We start from the raw sequence: 21,134 nt of genomic DNA on the forward strand, positions 1-21,134 counted from the left end.
TGCTTTTCCCCCCCAGTAACAAATTAAGTCATCTTTCCTGCTTTTTTGTAGGTTTGAAGATCTGATGGAGAACCTTCCTCTGCCAGAATATACCAAACGAGATGGCAGGCTCAATCTGGCATCTAGGCTTCCCAGCTACTTTGTAAGGCCCGATCTGGGCCCCAAGATGTACAATGCCTATGGTATGAGAACAAGGTCATGAGGCCCTTTTTGGATATTATTGTTTCCATTTCACCTACAAAGGTAGTGTAGAGATGATAGAGGGTAGTGTCAGGTGCTGGAGAAGTTAATAGTATCCAGGATGGTTTTGAATATGTTTGTTTTTGTCGTACTGATTTGTGTAATATCCATATAGCCCCAATCCGAAAGCCCATAGTCTATATTAGTTAGAAAGCCATATGTCCCTACTAGTTGGAAAGTTGCCTCTCAAAAATTCTGTCCAAGGAGCCACCTGACCAGGCGGTGGCGCAGTGGATAGAACATCGGACTGGGATGCAGAGGACCCAGGTTTGAGACTCCGAGGTCGCCAGCTTGAGCGCGGGCTCATCTGGTTTGAGCAAAAAGCCCACCGGCTTCTTGATCCCAAGGTCGCTGGCTCCAGCAGGGGGTTGCTCAGTCTGCTGAAGGCCAGCGGTCAAGGCACATATGAGAAAGCAATCAATGAACAACTAGGGTGTTGCGATGCGCAATGAAAAACTAATGATTGATGCTTCTCCTCTCTCTCCGTTCCTGTCTGTCTGTCCCTGTCTATCCCTCTCTCTGACTCACTGTCTCTGTAAAAAATAAATAAATAAATAAAATTTAAAAAAGAAATTTTGTCCAAGGAGACATGATTCTTGGTTTTGAAGAGACTTGATAAAATAAAAGTGAAGAAGCCTGGTTACCCTGCTACCCAACAAGCTCTTTGTAAAGTCTTAGTAATGTCCTAAATCACTGTGAGAGCCAAGCTTTACCTGTATTTCCCTATGTATAAATTATATAACATGCACCTTAATTTTGGGGCCCAAAATTTGGGGGGAAAATGTATTACATAAAGTTATTGAACTCAAGTTTTATTCATCAGAATTCATACAATTCTTCATCAGTCCAAAACGGAAAATGCAAGTAAAAAACTACAACCACTGTATAAGATGCACCCAGTTTTTAGAACCCAATTTTTTGGGGGGAAATGGTATGTCTTGTACATGGGGAAATACAGTAATTGAATGTTACTAGTTCCCATTTCTGTTTTGCATTTAGAAAAGAGATCATTTGGTTCAGAAGCCAAAGCTAATTAAACAATACTATCAACCAAGTTGAAAACTAGTCTTAAAACACTAGAAAAATGCCTTGAACAGATAGCTATGTTGGTAAGAGCATTTTCCCCAAGAACAGAGGTTGCCAGTTCAATACCTCCCTTCCTCTCTCACTAAAATCAATCAATCAATAAATAAACTAGAAAAGAGATAGGAGCGATAAACATATTCTTTATTCTCCCAGTGTTATATATTTAAGAACATCTTTGAGTATGTTTTCAGTTGCAGGGTCTATATGTATTCTTCAAAATACTCCCTTTCACCTTGCATATCTTTTATCTTCAGGCTTGATAACAGCGGAAGATAGAAGAGTTGGCACAACAAATCTTCACTTGGATGTATCTGATGCAGTTAATGTGATGGTGTATGTTGGGATCCCCATCGGGGAGGGTGCTCATGATGAAGGTATGATTTCTAGAACCCACTACTTCAGGATGGTGAGGGTTAGCCTTGGGAGTAGAATTGAGTGTCTTACTCCTCAGTCAGGGTTGGTGGCTTTTTCTTAATTCTCTACCAGGACTAATGTATAGTAGGGTACCCAGTGGATATTGTTAGATGAAGAGAAATTTTAGCAAAGAAGAGTGCTACTTGTGTATCTGACCAGACATTTTCCTTCTGGGAGTACTGCCTTTCCCATTGAGTACAACACCACAAAGAGGATTGAAGAAGGAACAGCAAACCAGCCTGCGTGGTCATCAGCCAGACCAGTCATAGGATGGCAAATGATAAAGACAAGTCACTAGCACAGAAATGAAGCATAAAAGTGATAATTTGATGCATTTACACTCCTAGCTATTTAAGTGTAAGATTAATATGTGTTAATTAAAGTTTTAGAAAACATAGGCAATTTGAAAGAAGAAAATAAGTAACTCAAAATCTCAAGGTTCAAAAAAAAAAATCTCAAGGTTCAGGATACTCAGTATCATTACTTTGGTATATTTCCTGCCACACATTTGCTTTTTTTCCCCCATTGATTTGAATAAGAGAGACAGAGAAAAGGATCAACTCATTGTTCCACTTAGTTGTGCACTCATTGGTTGTTTCTCATATGTGTCCTGACCAGAGATTGAAGCAGCAAATTTTTTTTTTTTTGCATTTTTCTGAAGTGAGAAGCAGGGAGGCAGAGAGACTCCCGCATGCGCCCGACCAGGATCCACCCAGTGTGCCCACTAGGGGACGATGCTCTGCCCGCCTGGGGCATTGCTCCATTGCAACTGGAACCATTCTAGCGCCTAAGGCAGAGGCCATGGAGCCATCCTCAGTGCCCAGGCCAACTTTGCTCCAGTGGAGCCTTGGCTGCGAGCGGGGAAGAGAGAGACAGAGAGGAAGGAGAAGGGGAAGGGTAGAGAAGCAGATGGGCGCTTCTCCTGTGTGCCCTGACTGGGAATCTGGAATTGAATGCAACGTGGAACTTCCACACACCGGACTGAAGCTTTGCCACTGAACCAAGCAGCTAGGGCCTGGAAGCTGCAATTTTTGTGATAAGGATGACATTCGAACCAACCAAGCTATCTGGTCAGGGCACACTCATTTGCTTTTGATGCTCTATACCTGCATATCCTGCCACTGTGTTGTCCTTTGAGGGATTATAACATATAAGCATTAGAAACCAGCCCTCTTACCTTGCCAGAGGAGCTTTACACTTCATGGCTTTAAATCCATAGAATGCATAGAGCTTAGAAGAGTTGTTTTTTTTTTGTTTGTTTGTTTTTTATTTAATTTTTATTTTATTTATTCATTTTAGAGAGGAGAGAGAGAGGGAGAGAGAGACAGAGACAGGGGGGAGGAGCTAGAAGCATCAACTCCCGAATGTGCCTTGACCAGGCAAGCCCAGGGTTTCGAACCGGCGACCTCAGCATTTCCAGGTCGACACTTTATCCACTGTGCCACCACAGGTCAGGCTTTTTTTTTTTTTAAGTGAGAGGAGGGGAGATAGAGAGACAGGCTTTCGTGTGTGCCCCGACCGGGATCCACCCAACACCCCCATCTGGAGCTTATGCTCAAACCAGTCGAGCCACTGGCTGAAAGAGGAGAAGAGAGAGAAGAAAAAAGAAGCAGATGATCACTTATTATGGGTGCCCTGAGCAGGGATCGTGAACCCAGGATGTCCACATTTGGGGCCAAGGCCCTATTCACTGAGCGAACCAGCCAGGGCCAAAAGAATTCTTGAGAAAGTATAGAGGTCATCTACTTGCAACAGGAAATAACCTGCAATTTGAACATAAGATAGGGCTACACAGTTTGAACAAGAGGTATGTTTTAAAGGAAAACTATGCCTTACTTAACAGAGGTTAAGTAAGGAAGATTCCGGCCACTCCTCCTGTGTTTAGGAAGCTCAGACCTGTGTGAGTTTTGATTCTTTGATTCTATCTTCTATTACTCTAAGAATACAATAGTAGAAACTAAACTTGTTTGAATTAGACGTTTTGCTTCATGCAGAAGTACTGAAATGACTGGTTTTATTGAAAAGTGGCGTTTTGCTCTTTTCAGAAGTACTCAAGACAATTGACGAGGGAGATGCTGATGAGGTGACAAAGCAGAGGATTCACGATGGAAATGAGAAGCCAGGTGCTTTGTGGCACATCTATGCAGCCAAGGATGCAGAGAAGATCCGGGAGCTGCTCCGAAAGGTATGCCCCTGAGTGAGCTGCACACATCAAAGGTCTGGGGGCGCTGAACAACCTGCCTAGGTTTTTCATGTGGGCTTCCTTGGCATTAAAGACCTGTGCCTCTTATCAACATGCCCCAAAGGCCTGACTCTACACCTGGAGGATGTTGAATAAGAAAAAGCAGAAGCTTTGGCCCACTAGGGACATTGCAAGGTGGATTTATGCTGTTAACAATTTTTTTGTATTTGAAGACTTTGTGTTTTGATCATGGCTTCAGGTTGGAGAAGAACAAGGCCAAGAAAATCCCCCTGATCATGACCCAATTCATGACCAAAGTTGGTACCTGGACCAGACCCTCCGTAAGCGGCTCTATGAAGAGTATGGCGTGCAAGGCTGGGCCATCGTTCAGTTCCTGGGAGATGCAGTCTTCATACCTGCTGGAGCCCCACACCAGGTGAGTTCCATCTTAGGAGTTGGGTCACACAGTTCCATGGTCTTCCTTATTTTCCACTTTCTTGCTAATCTAGCAATAGATACAAATGGCTGGATTAGACAGATTACTCTTTTTTTCTTTTTTTTTTCCTAAGTGAGAAGTGGAGGGAAGGCAGGCAGACAGACTCCCACATGCACCCGCCCAGGATCCACCTGGCATGTCCACCAGGGGGCAATGCTCCACTGCCGTTGGAGCCCTTCTAGTGCCTGAGAAGGTGGCCATGGAGCCATCCTCAGCGCCCAGGCCAACTTTGCTCCAGTGGAGCCTTGGCTGCAGGAGGGTAAGAGAGAGACAGAGAGGAAGGAGAGGGGGAAGGGTAGAGAAGCAGATGGGCTCTTCTCCTGTGTGCCCTGACTAGTAAACCCAGAACTTCCACATGCCAGGCCAACACTCTACCACTGAGCCAACCAGCCAGAGCGAGATTACTCTTTTTTTAATCATTATTATTAAGTGAGAGGCAGGGAGGCAGAGACAGACTCCCACATGTGTCCTGACCGACTAGTATCCACAGGGCAAGCCCCCTACCAGGCGATGCTCTGCCATCTGAGCAACTGCTTTGTTGCTTGGCAGCCGATCTATTTTTGCACCTGAGGCAAGGCCATGGGAGACATCCTCAGCACCCAGGGCCAACTTTGCTTTGCTTCAGGAAGGGAAGAGAGAGAGAGATGGAGAGGCGGGAGAAGCAGGTGGTCGCTTCTCCTGTGTGCCCTGGCCGGGAATCAAACCCATGACTTCCACATGCCAGGCCGACACTCTACCACTGAGCCAACTGACCAGGGCCAACCAGTTGCTCTTAAACTATAACTTATGTTTGTTTGTTTTTAATTTTCTTCTATGTAATTTTAAACGCTCATTTAAAGATTTCTTTTTTTTTCCTTTTTTTTTTTTTATAGAGACAGAGTCAGAGAGAGAGATAGACAGGCAGGAACAGAGAGATGAGAAGCATCAATCATTAGTTTTTCGTTGCACGTTGTGATACCTTAGTTGTTCATTGATTGTTTTCTCATATGTGCCTTGACTGCGGGCCTTCAGCAGACCGAGTAACTCCTTGCTCAAGCCAGCGACCTTGGGGTCTCGAACCTGGGTCCTTCCGCATTCCAATCCTACACTCTATCCACTGCGCCACTGCCTGGTCAGGCTCATTTAAAGATTTTTAAACAGTGGAGACTGTCAAAAGAGAAAGTGAAAGTTCCAGCTCAGCTCCCATACCCCCCCCCCTTTTTAAATTTTTATTTATTGATTTGAGAGAGAAAGGGAGGAACAACTCATAGTAGTTGCTTCTCGTATATGCCTTTACCAGGCTAGCATGGGGTTTTGAACCAACAACCTCAGCATTACAGGTTGATGTTTAATCCACTGCACCGGCACCAGTCAGGCCCATACCCCTTTTCAAGCCCCTCCACCTGCCTTCCTCAGAGGTAGGCTACTGTTAACAGTTTGGTGTATATTTTTCTAGATCCTTTTCTACTCGTATACTCATATATGTTTTAATTATACATTTATATACTTACAGGGGTTTTTAACTTGATCATGGACATATTGCATGTGTTACTGAATCTCTAATGTCTGATAGTTTCCCTCTGTACTTTTCCCCTCCCAGGTGCACAATCTATACAGTTGCATAAAAGTAGCAGAAGATTTTGTATCTCCAGAACATGTAAAGCACTGTTTCCGCCTAACGCAGGAATTCAGGCATCTCTCTAACACCCATACAAACCATGAGGATAAACTGCAGGTAAATAGCTCCTCCTTCACCCCCACACTGTCTTCTGGTCTCCTACTTGGCTACATACAGAGGAGGCCCATTCTGTTTCTGAGGGTATTCTCTGAGAGGTAAAACTGTGGAAAGATGATAAAGGGAACTCTGTCTGGGGGATATGGACTCCTCTTCAGGTTTGGTTTTAGAGAGAATGTTCTTGTTTTAGCCGAATCATTCACAGTATAAGTCTTCTCTTTCTTTGCCCCTGGAAGATACAGTGTTTCAGTGTTAGTAACTGTGACTAGACTGACTTCCCCAGTCAAGTGGGAAAAGCATTGTCACAGTTAGTTCTGAACATGTTTCTGAGAAGGGATATTTCTCTGAAGCTGCTTCTCACAGCAGATTTCTGTGCAGACTCAATTCTTTAGAGCTCTGCTAGGGACCAAGTTCATGTCCATAAGAGGAGTGAGGTTGTTTACCCTTGTAGATCTAAGCTGGACCATCAGATTAGGTTTTCCTCTGTTCCTGAAGTGGATTGGAACTTTAAGGGCAGAATTTCATTGTTAATACATTGGGTACTTTAGTAGCATAAAACAAGAAAGAATAAAGAAGAAAGATTACCAAGGCAGAACTGCAGCAATCTGAATACACGCTCTCCCAGACTCTCACCTGTGGCCCATTTTCCCCATCATGCCTATGGCTCAGGTGTGTCTTTTTTGGTTAGTGACCAGTGAGGCTGGAGATTTTTCTTGGTTGCTGGTAGATTCAGTCACCTTCAACCCTGAATCTGATTTATATTGCTGTTTTATTTTGTTTTAATTTTTTTTACAGAGACAGAGAGAGAGGGATAGATAGGGACAGACAGACAGGAACAGGGAGAGATGAGAAGCATCAATCATCAGTTTTTTGTTGCAACACCTTAGTTGTTCATTGATTGCTTTCTCATACGTGCCTTGACCGCGGGCCTTCAGCAGACTGAGTAACCCCTTGCTTGAGCCAGCAACCTTGGGCTCAAGCTGGTGAGCTTTTTGCTCAAGCCAGATAAGCCCGCGCTCAAGCTGGTGATCTCGGGGTCTCGAACCTGGTTCTTCTGCATCCCAGTCTGACGCTCTATCCACTGTGCCACCGCCTGGTCAGGCTGTTTTAAAAATTATAGAATATTTCAACCATAAAGTTCTTACACAGAGTACAATCACACTGATGAATAGGTAATATTGACATTATAGACATAGTGCAACTGTTTAGGAATTCATATATCAGACTCCACCTCCATTAGGTCTCTACTTCTAACAGGTCAACTCCAGCACTTTCAATCCTTTGTCACTGCCTTATTTTTTCCTGTTTTGTTTTGTTTGTTTGAGAGGGGGGTTTGTTTGTTTTTACCATCTAACATACTTTGTATTTTATCTGTTGGTTTCTTTTTCTTCTTTTTTTGTGATAGGCGAGGAGATAGACTCCTGCATGTGCCCCTAACGGGATCCACCTGGCAACCCCTGGGGCCAATCAATGCTGGAATCAACCAAGCTATTTTCAGCGCCACTGGCTACAGAAGGAGAATAGGGAGGGAAATAGAAGCAGATAGTCCTAATGTGTACCCTGACTGGGGATTGAACCTGGGACATCCGCATGCCTGGCTGATGCTTGATTCACTGAGCCAATCAGCCAGGGCCTGTCTGTTGGTTTTTATCCCTACTAGAATGTAGGCTGTTTGAGCTCTGTGAAGGTAGAGATTTAACTGTTATATTCTCTGCTTTTCCCTAGCACAACATTGGATATATAGTAGGTTCTTAGTAATTTTTTGTTGAATTAATACAAAATATTTAGTGGAGAGTAGCACAAGAGGGCCTGTGTGCCCATCACACAATTTAAGGAATAAAACATACACACATATGTAATAACTACATTATTGAAGTCTGCCCTTCTCATTCCATTTCCCCACTTTTCCTTCCCCAGAAATAATCACCATCTTGGTTTAAAAGTGTCTTTAGGCTGTTCACTTTTTTTTTTCTTTTTTTCTTTTTTTTTCTGAAGCTGGAAACGGGGAGAGACAGTCAGACAGACTCCCGCATACGCCCGACCAGGATCCACCCGGCACGCCCACCAGGGGCGATGCTCTGCCCTTCCAGGGCGTCGCTCTGCGGGGACCAGAGCCACTCTAGTGCCTGGGGCAGAGACCAAGGAGCCATCCCCAGTGCCCGGGCCATCCTTGCTCCAATGGAGCCTTGGCGGGAGGGGAAGAGAGACAGAGAGGAAGGAGGGGGTGGGGGTGGAGAAGCAAATGGGGGCTTCTCCTATGTGCCCTGGCCGGGAATCGAACCCAGGTCCCCCGCACGCCAGGCCGATGCTCTACCGCTGAGCCAACCGGCCAGGTGTTCACTTTCTTTTAATAACTTTTATTATAACTTCCTACTTCACACATAGTGCATGTTCCTTTTAGACAAATTAGAAATTACATATAAGTACAAAAGGAAAAAATACCCAATAATCCTACCTGCCCACTTTGTTTTAGTGCATTCTTATTCAGTACAGGATCTTAGGCAAGGTTGACCATGAAACTAATAATAAAATCTACCTCACAAGCCCTGGCCAGATAGCTGGGTTGGTTAGAGCATTGTCCTGATACACAAAGGTTGCATGTACGATCCATGATCAGGCCACATACAGGAACAAGTCAGTACTTCTCTCTCTCTTCCCTCCCTCCCTCCCTCCCTCCCTACCTTCCTCCTTCCTTCTTTACCTCTCTCTCTCTTCCTCTTCCTCTTCCTCTGTCTAAAATCAGTCAATACATTTTTTATAAAAATCTACCTCATGGACCTGGACGGTTGGCTGAGTGATAGAGCATCGATCTGGCATGTGGATGTCCCAGGCTCAGTTCCCGGTCAGAGCACAAAAGAGAAGTGATCTGCTTCTCTACCCCTCTCTCTCTCGTTTTTCTCTCTCTTTCTCTTCCTCTCCTGCAGCCATAGCTTGATTGGAGCGATTTGGCCCCAGGCACAGAGGGTGGCTCCGTGGCCTCTGCCTGAGGAACTAAAAAGAGCTTCTTTGCTGAGCAATGGAGTGATGCCCAGATGGGCAGAGCATCGCCACCTTGTGGGCTTGCTCTGTGGATCCCAGTTGGGTACGTGCGGGAGTCTGTCTGTCTGCCTGCCCTCCTCTCACTGAATTAAAAATAAAAATCTAGCCTGACCAGGCGGTGGCGCAGTGGATAGAGCATCGGACTGGGATGTAGAGGACCCAGGTTGAGACCCCGAGGTCGCCAGCTTGAGCGCGGGCTCATCTGGTTTGAGCAAAAGCTCACCAGCTTGAACCCAAGGTCGCTGGCTCCACAGCAAGGGGTCACTCGGTCTGCTGAAGGCCTGCGGTCAAGGCACGTATGAGAAAGCAATCAATGAACAGCTAAGGTGTTGCAACGCGCAATGAAAAACTAATGATTGATGCTTCTCAACTCTCTCCGTTCCTGTCTGTCTGTCCCTGTCTATGCCTCTCTCTGACTCACTCTCTGTCTCTGTAAAAAAAAAAAAAAATAGCCTGACCTGTGGTGGCGCAGTGGATAAAGCATCAACCTGGAATGCTGAAGTCGCCGGTTCAAAACCCTGGGATTACCTGGTCAAGGCACATATGGGAGTTGATGCTTCCTGCTCCTCCCCTTTTCTCTCTCTCTCTCTCTCTGTCTCTCTGTCTCTCTCTCTCTCTCCTCCTTCTCTCCTCTCTAAAATGAATAAATAAAGTCTTAAAAAAAATCTACCTCACAAGATTATGATAAGAATTAAATGAAAGTTCACGTAAAGAGCTTAGCAATGGTACTCAGCACATAGTAAGCACATAGATGGTAGTGATTATATAGCCTTTCAAATGATTTTATTATTTTCTTACTATATGAACCTCATGTAACCTATGAAACTTGTAAGTCACTGTTGGGATTGATTTGGGAAGCACGCAGTCCTGGTTGAGGAGTTTTCTCACTAACCAGTGGGCATTGTACAGCATCCATTTTCATCTGCACAAGACATTGTAGGGCTGCAATAAACTGACTGTGCTGTTTGCTTTCTCCAGGTGAAGAACATTATTTATCATGCAGTGAAAGATGCTGTGGGAACCCTCAAGGCTCATGAATCCAAACTGGCAAGGTCTTAGGCGTGGAGAAATTCCAGACTCCCCTGTGAAGCAGGTCTTTCACTCACACACATACAGGGAACGGCAGGGTTCTCTGCTGGAGCAGAAGCCCTTCACTCGGAGCCAGTGTGGTCAGTATTACAAAGTCTCCAGCCACTCTTTTCTATGCTGCCTCAACACTGAAGGTTGACACAGGAAAGTTGCACTGTTCACACACACAGTTTCAGACTCCACGCCGAGGGTGCCACATTCCCATCCTGTGGCCTTTTGGGACTCTGAATTTCCTGAACACCGCTGGGCTTTCCTGCACAGTCTTGTGATTTGGGATTCATGGAAACAAGGAATGTGGGCACACCGTTCTTTTCTTTTTTCTCTCGTGCCTAGTTAAATGGGAATGTTTGGAGGTGTGAGGAATTACATAACTGGTACAAGTAGGAGCCACTTGCTTAAACGTGCCTGGTGGAAGCCTGGCAGCGTCTCTGCACGTGACCTCTGACACAGCCCATCCCAGGAGACAGGGTGAAGCCATTCCCCAGCATCTCCCATGAACACTGGAGTCTTGCAGGACTGAGGGAGAACCCACTGCTTTTCCCAGGAGGCTCCAGGATTAGGATATGTGTGTATTTAGTGAAAAATAGGTTTGTAGTGAAATAGTTACTATTTCATGAAAGTAGATATTTTTAGAATTTTTGAAATACCACAGTTGTTTTCCTGGGTTATGAGGAAAGGCACATTACATTTAGTCTTCCTTTCGATAAAACTCTTTGAAGAAATATGATTTTTAGAAATCAACTGCCCATTATAGCACAAAATCAGCCAAAGCAGAATTTAAAAGAATTGGCTTTTTAAGATTCTTTTAGTTTTTCTCCCTCCCATCTCAGTCCTATCTTGAGGGAACAGTCAGCTGAGAAAGAACTTGGTCATGTCTGAGCTGTGGTGTATTCCTCACATATACACACTGGGGACTCCAGGAACCGTTTCCACCTGTTACGAGCATTCCCTTGGGATTCCTCTTAACAGTTTCAAATGTGAAGGAAAGTTTGAGTTTCCTACATGAGGCTTTTTGGTTTTGGGGGTCTTTTGTCCAGAAATATTTTCAGCAAAACTTTCCAACTTAGTGGAGTTTTATTAAGAATTTATTTGAAAATAATGGAATTCATTGGCCCCTGGGTACATTGGGAAATGTATCTATCTTCTTTCCGGCTGTACTGTAGTGCCCTGCAGGCTTGTTTATATGTTCACAGTTACTTTTTTTTTTTTTAATAAAAGTTATTTACTGTAGAATACTTTTAATTTCACTTTCTGTATTTTAATTTTGTTGAAGGGCTGATTGGGATTTCCATGTTCTTATTAAAAATCTAACAAATCTATTTGGAGTGGACCAAATTCTTCTTGTGCCAGCCATTCTAAAATGTAAGGCCGGTGGAGGGTGGAGTTGGGAGTGGAGGATGGTTCATTTTCAGATCTTCATCACATTTGTTGCCCTTTGCTTCCAAATTGGTTCCCAGTTGGGAGAGGGAAGTGCTAAGGTCATTGTGGTCTGAGTGCCTGGGAGTGAGGAAAAAGGGCCCACATGAGCTAGAGGATGGGAGAAAAGACTGGCTTCCCATAGTTTATTCAGTGAATGGAGTGGGGAAGGTGGGATCCTACCTTCCTGGGGCAATTTGGGGGGAAAGGCTCATGGTAGGTGGCCTGAGCAAGGCTCTGGACACGCTGGTGGAGTTCCTTAAAACAGGAGGCCTGCTGCCCACATATGAAATGTGGCTGTAGATCCACCTCGGAGTTAGTGGGAGAATATCCAAATAGGGGTCATTTTAATCAAGCAGCAAACGTGGCTTGAAGAGTTAGGACAGACCGTATTCTAATTAGAAAAGGCCTTTTGAAGAGGAAGTTGTAAAGAATAGCAAGAGGGGTCATCAGAGGCTACTTATCTGGAGCCTGTGGGAAAATGTCTTCCAAAGTGTTTAAACCTGGAAATGCAATTATCAGGGTGGAAACAGACTTTGTGTGGTTCAAAGATACCGAGTTTGAATAGGACAACTGAAATACAGAGCCCATTCAGCCTGGACTGCATGAACTGATGCTGTGACCACCAAAAGGGTTACACCTCCACATAAGGGTAGATGAGGCGAGAAAGGAAAGCAAGCACTAGGGAGAAGGAGTTAGGGAGGTTGGAGCTATATTGTTTTGGTGAAAATTGGGACAGGCTAGTGCTAGCCTACATTCTGGATATAAATGTCTTCAGAATTAGGGCATACATAGCCACCAGTGCTTGCTGATGGGGGTGGAACTGGAGCTCATGAATCCACCTCCAACCTAGACTCCAGGCCTTCAAAGAAGGTCTGACTCCCCTATCCCAGGTGTTCACCCTAAGAGCACAGGGCTTCCCTGCAAAGCTTAGAAACTGACAGGTCAGATTAGGGAGTTTTCTTCCAACTGGGGTGATTGGTGATGGCTGAGAAGAGGTGGGGTGGACAGATGCAGCTATATTCCTTAGACTTAAGGAGTTCTTGGTAGGTAGGTGTCTTTACAGGGCCTGTAGGGGGTGGGGGTGGGGTAGAAGGTTTTCTAGTCAGCAGTTGGGAGAAATAGCCTATTTAAAGTAGACTGCCTTGCCTGACCTGTGGTGGCGCAGTGGATAAAGCGTCGGCCTGGAAATGCTGAGGTCGCCAGTTCGAAACCCTGGGCTTGCCTGGTCAAGGCACATATGGGAGTTGATGCTTCCAGTTTCTGTCTCTCCTCTCTCTCTCTCTCTCTCTCTCTCTCTCTCTCTCTCTCTCTCTCTCTCTCTCTCCCTCTCCTCTCTAAAATGAATGAATAAATAAATAAATAAATAAATAAAAAAGTAGACTGCCTGGCCTGACCAGGCGGTGGTGCAGTGGATAGAGCGTCGGACTGGGATGCGGAGGACCCAGGTTCGAGACACCGAGGTCGTCAGATTGAGCGCGGGCTCATCTGGTTTGAGCACAAAGCCTATCAGCTTGAACCCAAAGTCGCTGGGCCCAACAAGGGGTTACTCGGTCTGCTGAAGGCTCGTGGTCAAGGCACATATGAGAGAGCAATCAATGAATAACTTAGGTGTCGCAACACGCAATGAAAAACTAATGATTGGTGCTTCTCATCTCTCTCCATTCCTGCCTGTCCCTGTCTATCCCTCTCTTTGACTCACTCTCTGTCTCTGTAAAAATAAATAAATAAATAAAAATAAATAAAATTTAAAGTGGACTGCCTTATGGTTTTGTGACACTTGGCAAATTATTGAACCTCCATAAACCACATTTCCTTATCTTTGAAATGAAGATAATTATAACCTCCGCCTTACAGGCTGGCACACAATAAGCACTCAAAATCACGGATGTTATTCCTCGTGTAATGTTTAATTAAGTCAGCACAATGTGGGCAGAGCAGGAGAAGGGCTGGGATGTCAGGATGGAACCGTGAAGGCCTCTGAGGACCTTAACCAGGCCTTGGAACCCAAAAAGGTGAACGAGAGATTAGAGAGGAAGGACGGGCACTGAGGGTCAAAGGCGCATGCCCGGCGACAGCAGGTGCGGGGGGCGCGGTGGCCTCCCCTTTAAGAACCGCCGCCGCCCACAGCCCGCTGCTGCGGCAGGGACCTCCCCTTTAACAGCGGAGGTTGGTTGCTCGGCTGCCCCCGCGGCGGCTGCTGCTGCTGCTGCTACTGCGGCTTCTGCCACGGCCGCTGGACCCCCGACATCTGCATCCTCGCCCGGGCGGGGTCCGCGCCCCGCCATGGTGTCCTGGATCATCTCTCGCCTGGTGGTGTGAGTGCCGGGGCAGGCGGGCGGCGCGGCGGTTGGGAGGGGGGTGGGGGCTGAGGGAGGGGATTGAGGGGTATTGAAGCCCGGGATGGACCACTGCCGCTTCTAACGGCACAGTCACCTAAAGACACACCGTCCCTATTTGGGATCCCTAGAGACATCGAGGTGTGGGACCCAGGACTAGCAGGCCTGGCTTCCCACCCCTTTTATTTTTTATTTTTCTGCTCCTTCTCCTTTCCTCATCCTAAGGGCTGAGCAGCATGGCTTGATTTATGGGGGAGGCGGGCATGTCCCTTCCCCCACCTAGCAGATCTGGTCTGGAGGAGCTGCTCAGACCTGGACCCTCATCTCCCTGGGAGGAGAGAGCTAATGGAAGAGTGGAGAGCAAGGCAGGGCCTCGTCATTCCATAGTTAGGGCCATAGCAGCAGCCTTGGCCTCCCCAAAAGGCCAGTCCCTCTTCTGTCTTCCACTGACTGTCCAGAGATGGAGGAGGAGGACACATGCCCTGAAGGTCCCCAGGTGCAACATTTGGGTATGGGAAAGCAGAGATGCTTGGAGGACAAAGTGTGGGAGGTAATCAGGAGATGTGTGTGCTCAGCCTGGGATCATGAAAGCTATGTAGGGGAGGGCAGGGCGTTAGGTGGCCTTCATTCCAGGCTGCCAGCCACATCATGGAGTTATGTTACTGCCACCTCCCCCAGGCTCCAGGAGGGAATCCTGCTCCCACAACCCCAGATTTTGTCCTTTAGGAGTCCACCCCAATTCCTATATCCACAGGCCAGTTATGACATATCCTGGCTCTGTAAAGCGGGTCCCTGGGATACAGGCAGGACCCCCACATTGTCAAAGGGTTGGGTCTGCCAGAGGCCCCACGTGGGCCTCAACCAACCCCTGCCCCATCTCAGGATCCTGGCCCTCAGCCTCTACCATGGGGACTGACACCCCGGAATCCAATCCCTGCTGCCTTCTTCCCATTCAGTGCCGTAATGTGCTGTGTCCTGGCTTCCTCTGGATCCACCCTCATCTCCTTCCTTCCTCTTCCTCTTTCCCATCCCACCCCAGAGGGAATCCAGTAGCCTCCAGAGTGGCTGCTTCTCCCTGTCTGGATGAGCTCCCTGAGGGGTGTAGCCCTCTTATCCCCTCACCTGAGACCTATCTGTGGTCTCTAAGGGGATCACCACCAAGTCTACTCCAGCCAGGGCTTCAAATTCAGCTTCCCCGCCCCTGAGATTAGCCCCAAGAGTGTTTACATGAGGGGAATAAACCTCTTTGCCCATTGCAGGGCTTCCTGCCCTATGCCCTCTGCTCCCTAGGGCCTCTGACTGCCAGGTAGAGTGCCCTGTTAGTGTCAGTTTCCCTGGTAGACCTGGCCCGACCCAGTCTGGCTCTGAGATAGGGAGGTAGAGGGGAAGGGCAGATGGGTATGAATGCACATGGTTTTTGGAGAAGAAAGACACCCTCATGGCAGTGATTAGACTCCTCACTTCCCATGTATGTGCACAACCAAGGATTGTGGCTGAAGGGACCACATTAAACCTTCTGGCCTCTGGGTCTTTCTATATATCAGTGGCTGGAGAAAAACTGAATAGAGGTGGGTAGGGACATCACCTTAGCTGACTGGGACCTCCATGCTTATGTGTCACCTGAGTCTTGAGTTCATCAATTCAATTCCTGTTTACCTACCCAGAGACTGAGGCAGAGCTGGGAGGGAGAGGCCACTGCTCTTAGCAGAGGGGCCCAGTAACCATGCCTGCCTCCCTAGGCTCATCTTTGGCACCCTGTACCCAGCCTATTCTTCCTACAAAGCTGTGAAGACAAAAAACGTGAAGGAATATGTGAGTGAATGACCCTTCAGCTCCCACCCAACCCGCATGGCAGACATAGGGGAGGACAGTGGGTCACGTTATAGATGGGGTGACTTTGTACCAACGCTGTTGGCACTAATGAGGCCCTAATTCAAAGGAGGTTTCTCTATGTTCCTTTTCCCCTGCCTGGGTGTGACCCTCAGGCAAAGCTGAGGTCGGAGAGTCCCTTTCCCACAGGACCCCAGCATGGTTGGCAAGCAGAGGCTGCTCGGGCCCCAGCCAATGCTGCCCTCTGTACCCTTAGGTAAAATGGATGATGTACTGGATCGTCTTTGCCTTCTTCACCACAGCTGAGACCCTCACGGATATCGTGCTCTCTTGGTGAGGTCCAGCATCCCCTCCCTGCTTCTCAGGGTCCAGGGCCTCTCGTTTTCGCTACCCAGCCAGCCAAACAAGATTGAAACCCAGGGTAGAGACCACAATTCTATAGGGTTCTGGATGCCACCAACCCAAACCCAGACTTGGCCTGATTGACAGAATAAGAACAAACATACCCTTCACGTTTCTGGTGGCAGCCAAAGCATCACAATAGAATTCAGGAAAGCTGTTTCTGCCAGACTTACTGTGACCTTCAGCAGGTCAGAAATCTCTAAGCCTCAATTTCTCTATTTGTAAATGATTCAGTCCTATATACATTGGATGCTTGTACTTCAAAGGCATGAGCACTATGAGGACAAGAAGGGAATATCTTAATCATCTGTATATTCACAGCAGAAGCTCAAAAATATTTACTGAATGGGCAAATGCGTCTTGGAAGAGAGGGCTATCATAGCATACACAGTACATTGGAAGTCACAAGAAGAGTTTGGGGAGAGGTAGGTAGAGGACAAAAGATTATTGTGTTGTAGATTACAGTAAATCCTCACTTAATTTGCAATAGGTTATGCAACTCTAAGCAAAACGAAGTATAAGGAAACCAGTTTTACCATAGGCTAATTGATATAAATAAGAGTTAAGTTCCTACAGCATCTTATCAATGTTATAACAAAATGATATTAAATCAAAACAATGTTATTCTAGGTCCTGCAGTACAAGGGCCTATGGCCTTTGAGAAAAATAGTTTTAGCAGAGGAAAGAAAGTGGGTTGAAAATTGAGGGCAGTGAGTGGAGATGTCTCTTGAGTAACACAAGCAAAGGAGAGAGCTTCGATGGAGGCTTTGTGAGGATATAGGAGACCTGCCTAGGCATTTGTGACCTGAGAGAGGGAACTGTGGGGAATGGAGAATAATCCTTAAAAGCAAGGGATAGGATCCAGAGCACAGCTGGAGAAACCCCATCTTCCTGAGAAGAAGGAGAGGAGAAGGGGGTACGGACACAGTAGACCTAGAAGGTTAGGGAGCACATCTTAGTCTTGACCCCAGGACAGAGGAGTGGGGGATCTAGTCAGGGTGAGAGGGCTGGGACTCCCAAAAGAGAAGAGGGCAAGGGAGCCACTGCTGAGGGCAGCTCCTGCTTGGGATCTCAGCTGAGCCTCCCAGCCTCCTTGAGATTAGAAATGACGTCTCCTGAGCTACATGGGGAACACAATGCACTAAAGGGTGGGGAGCTGGCCAGGGTCATACAGGGGATTCATGACCCTACTGACACCCTGCCCTGGGCTCTGCCACTTGCCTCTGTTCCCCCAACAGGTTCCCCTTCTACTTTGAGCTCAAGATCGCCTTTGTGATATGGCTGCTGTCCCCTTATACCAAGGGCTCAAGTGTGCTCTACCGCAAGTTCGTGCACCCGACACTGTCCAACAAGGAGAAGGTTTGCCCCCACTCTGCTTCCCAGATGGCTCCAGGCTAAGGCAGCCTAGTGCCTGCAGCCTCGTACACTCCTAGCCTTCCCTGTGGGTGCCCAGAGCCTGAAGTGACCCAGCAAGGCCCTGGCCTACTGCAGCAGGCAGTGCCTTTGTCCAGGGAGAAACAAGGGAGCAGAGCAGGGCCTGCCTTCCCTTCTTCCTCCTTTCTCTCTGACCCCTCAGGAGATCGACGAGTACATCACACAGGCTCGAGACAAGAGCTATGAGACCATGATGAGGGTGGGCAAGAGGGGCCTGAACTTGGCCGCCAATGCCGCGGTCACAGCTGCTGCCAAGGTGAGATGGGGGTGCCCCAAGCTTCTAGGGCCACAGCATGTTCATTTTGTCTCCCTGGTTTGGCCCTTCTGCTTCCACCCTGTCCTCAGGGCTGTGAAGCTTTGGGACTTGTGGAGCTCAGGGTTCCTGGCTCTGTCACACTCTGGCCAAGTGACATCCACTCCCTGAGCCACAGTTTCCGCATCTATCCAAAGGGAAAGTATGGCCCCAGCCTGTCAATGCTGCCTTAGGACTGGATGTGGACAGTGTGGGAAAGGCTCTGAGCCCAGTGGTTCCCAGTGCCCCATGATGACCTCTATCTCCACCCCGCCCCTTTCTCCGGTCCTCCCGGTGCGTGGTGGTGACCCTAGGGCCAGGGGGTGCTGTCAGAGAAGCTCCGAAGCTTCAGCATGCAGGACCTGACCCTGATCCGGGACGAGGATACACTGCCCCTGCAGGGGCCTGACGGCCGCCTCCGACCTGGCCCCAGTAGCCTCCTTGACACCATTGAGGACCTAGGTACAGGCAGGGTCCACAGCTGGGCAGGGGGCAGGGGGGCAAGGAGGTGACCAGATGGGAGAGACACCTGGACTCCTATTCTCCTTTCCCCCCAATAACCAGGAGATGACCCTGCCCTGAGTCTGAGGTCTGGCACAAACCAGGCTGATTCCCGGACAGAGGCCTCCGAGGACGATGTGGGAGACAAGGCCCTTAAGAGGGTTAAATCCATCAAAAAAGTGCCCAAAGCTGAGGTGAGAGCCCAGAATTTGGGGGGATGGGGAGAGGGTTGTGGCTCTTGGCTGAGCGCTCTCTGTCTTCCTCTTTCCCACAGCCACTAGCTTCCAAGACCCTGAAGACCCGGCCCAAGAAGAAGACTTCTGGTGGGGGTGACTCGGCTTGAGGTCCTGGCCCCCTGCAGACTACAGAGCCCCTGCTCCACACTGTGCCCATAGCCCATGTGTCTCAGGCCCCAGGGCCCCTCAGATGGCTGTTTCTGGTGCCTACCCAGTGGCCACTTTTCTGGAAGGGCTTGAGAAAAAGGAGGGAGGCCCTGCTGGAGAATTGGAGGTAGAAGCTGGACCTGGAGCTGAGAACTGAGCTACCCAAGGAGGTGGGGGCTTCTCAGAGCCTGAACTGCCATTCTCCCAGCTCCAGTCCTGTTCGCCCACCCAGTGCCTTGTTGAAAACCATGGCCATCTGCTTCTCTGAGGTCCTACCGTGCACCTGCTGCTCTCCCTGGGTCGGGTAGGGGGCAGTCACAGCCCAGATAGACCAGAGATGGGCCCGAAGGCACCTGGAGGAGAGAGGGTGGGGGGAGAGAGGGTGGGGGGCACCTCAGAGAACTGGGGCAGGGGCTCCAGACCACATCTGTGAACGGAGGACAAGGGCTTAGTGTGTGCTCAAATGACCAGAATGGCCAGGCCAGAACTGTAGCTGGGGAATTGGATGAAGTGTGTGCTACCAGCCCCACAAAAAAGAAGTGGGGTTCCAGGGGTGTGTGTGTGCGTGTGGATGTGTGTTTCTGGGTTTAGGGCTGGGGGATTTGGGGTAGAGGACTTTCCCTCCAGCAGTGATCTCCCCTTACCCTCAGCCCTCCCTCCTAGTCTCTGAGCCTCAAAGGACGCCAGCCCATGGGGCAGTGGGACTCTGCGGGGCCTCTCACCTCCTCCTCTGCCCTCGGTTCTCTTTTGCCTCTTCCCATTCCTGCCCTGCCCCTGGACTGTGCTCCTCTATCCCTCAGCCCCCTCCCCAGGCCCCTGCTGAGCTAACTCCTTTCCTGCACACCTGGAGGCCCACCCTCCTATTCCCCAGGGCTCCCCTCCTGTGCCAAGCAGACTGGGCCCATGTGAGCAGACCTGTCAGAGCCCAGCCTTACCCCACACCTTGCCCCAGCTTCTGCTGTGATTTCAGTCAGAGCCAGGAGGAATGTGTGAAGAAGAAAAAGAAATTTAGGAACCAAGGGGCTCCCAATTCAATGGAAAGTAAATGCTTATTGGACCTTTGGCATTGGATGAGCCAATAAACCAAACACTGGCACTTCACTAATGTCGGCCTCTGCTTTGTTCTTGCCCCACCCAGTCTAGATAGAAGGACCTGAGTGAGAAGCAGGGCCCAGCTGGGGAGGGAGGGGGAAAGAGGTCAGACTGAACACAAGGAGCTCTGAGGAAATGGTTTGGGGCTCAAGATAGACTAAGGGGACCAACTGGGATCAAGACTTAAGAAGGGTTGGGGTCCTCAACCCTCTAGGGTTGCCTTGTCATTCAGAATCCTTCTCTGAGACCCCCATCCCCAAACAGACTTTCTGGTACCCCCTGGAAAGTGCCAGGTATAAGCTCTGAGGACAGAGACCTCAGTGAGGCCCCCAGGGAAGGGAGGGTGGGCTGCTGGGCAGGGCTGGAGGGTTGGATGGCCATAGTGCCCAGAAAGACTGAAACATGTTGAAGAAGGGCTGTGAGCCTGAGACTGCCAGGTGGGCTGAGAAAGGGGGTGGAGATGGGAACCGGCCCCAAGACCCATGTCTGACCGTGGGAACAGACAAGGACAGGATCCAAGGACTGGGGCCAAAGAAGCAGCCCCCTGTGGCCCCAGAAGGGAGAGGTTGAGCCTTAATCTACTACTGGGCTAGGTAGAAGGACAGAAGGAGGGAAACTGCAGGACATGGGGTCTGAACCCTTGGGAGGTAGAGTCAAGGCCACCAGGGGTCTGGGGGCACAACTGCCTGGGAAGAGACCCTGGAAGGCAGAACCCAGGAAAAGGAAAAGGATGGCAGGGAGTAGAAGCAGCATCAGAAGATAAAGGAAAAGAATGGAGAGGGAGGGGGGAGAGAGGGCAGGAAGGAGGAGGGAGAGAGAAGGGAGCAAATAAAGAGCAGCTCAGCCTCATGGAAGAAAAATGGAGGAGGCAGAGCATGGGCTGGGGCGGGGAGTGTCGGGACCCAGCTGCAGCCTCTGGCCCCAAGGTTGGTAAAACGCCCTGCATCAGGCTTTCCTCTTCCTTCTCTGGCATTATAGTGGTATGTCCTCCAGACACACTTGAGCCAAACTGGCCAAGAAGGTCCAGAACTGGGGTTACAGTGGAGGTGACGTAGGAAATGCCCTTTCATCTTCACTGGAAGCCTCTAGTCAACAGCCCTCTCACAGTCATTTCTTTCACCTTTGGCCTCTGAGCAAATGGGCCCCTTTCTCTACCAGGAAAGAGAGGAAGTGTCAGGGAAGAAT

The 21,134-nt window shown here is 48.6% G+C and overlaps 2 protein-coding genes across 3 annotated transcripts in view; both read left to right on the forward strand.

The window, feature by feature from the left end:
- The window catches only part of KDM3B (lysine demethylase 3B), a 96,666-nt gene extending 85,087 nt beyond the window's left edge, over positions 1-11,579 (forward strand). Inside the window, exons 19-24 of the mRNA XM_066272595.1 lie at positions 52-182; positions 1,581-1,700; positions 3,786-3,925; positions 4,182-4,358; positions 5,998-6,132; positions 10,150-11,579. Coding sequence (XP_066128692.1) covers positions 52-182; positions 1,581-1,700; positions 3,786-3,925; positions 4,182-4,358; positions 5,998-6,132; positions 10,150-10,230 — 784 coding nt within the window. The 3' untranslated portion in view covers positions 10,231-11,579. The remainder of the gene's footprint in view (positions 1-51; positions 183-1,580; positions 1,701-3,785; positions 3,926-4,181; positions 4,359-5,997; positions 6,133-10,149) is intronic.
- Positions 11,580-13,798: 2,219 nt separating this feature from the next.
- REEP2 (receptor accessory protein 2) lies at positions 13,799-19,226 on the forward strand. Of its 2 annotated transcripts, none has more exons than XM_066272597.1 (8): positions 13,799-13,994; positions 15,755-15,827; positions 16,102-16,178; positions 17,486-17,606; positions 17,824-17,937; positions 18,294-18,435; positions 18,538-18,668; positions 18,749-19,226. In XM_066272597.1, the coding sequence occupies exons 1-8, from the start codon at positions 13,963-13,965 to the stop codon at positions 18,815-18,817; spliced, it is 759 nt and encodes a 252-aa protein (XP_066128694.1). In that variant the 5' UTR covers positions 13,799-13,962; the 3' UTR covers positions 18,818-19,226. The 2 variants fall into 2 exon arrangements, with proteins under 2 accessions (XP_066128694.1, XP_066128693.1); XM_066272596.1 differs by having other exon boundaries at positions 13,800-13,994; positions 18,288-18,435.
- The last annotated feature ends 1,908 nt before the right edge of the window (positions 19,227-21,134 follow it).

The sequence above is a fragment of the Saccopteryx bilineata genome, chromosome 4, assembly GCF_036850765.1.
Source record: "Saccopteryx bilineata isolate mSacBil1 chromosome 4, mSacBil1_pri_phased_curated, whole genome shotgun sequence".
In the NCBI taxonomy this organism is placed as follows: Eukaryota; Metazoa; Chordata; class Mammalia; order Chiroptera; family Emballonuridae; genus Saccopteryx; species Saccopteryx bilineata.

What these genes read in the sequence shown, in the direction of transcription:
- REEP2 (XM_066272596.1), top strand. Translation starts at nt 13,963, where the DNA reads ATGGTGTCCTGGATCATCTCTCGCCTGGTGGT. An exon ending in ACGGATATCGTGCTCTCTTG is followed by an intron (nt 16,179 to 17,485) that starts GTGAGGTCCAGC and finishes TTCCCCCAACAG; the next exon opens with GTTCCCCTTCTACTTTGAGC. An exon ending in CGGTCACAGCTGCTGCCAAG is followed by an intron (nt 17,938 to 18,287) that starts GTGAGATGGGGG and finishes TGGTGACCCTAG; the next exon opens with GGCCAGGGGGTGCTGTCAGA.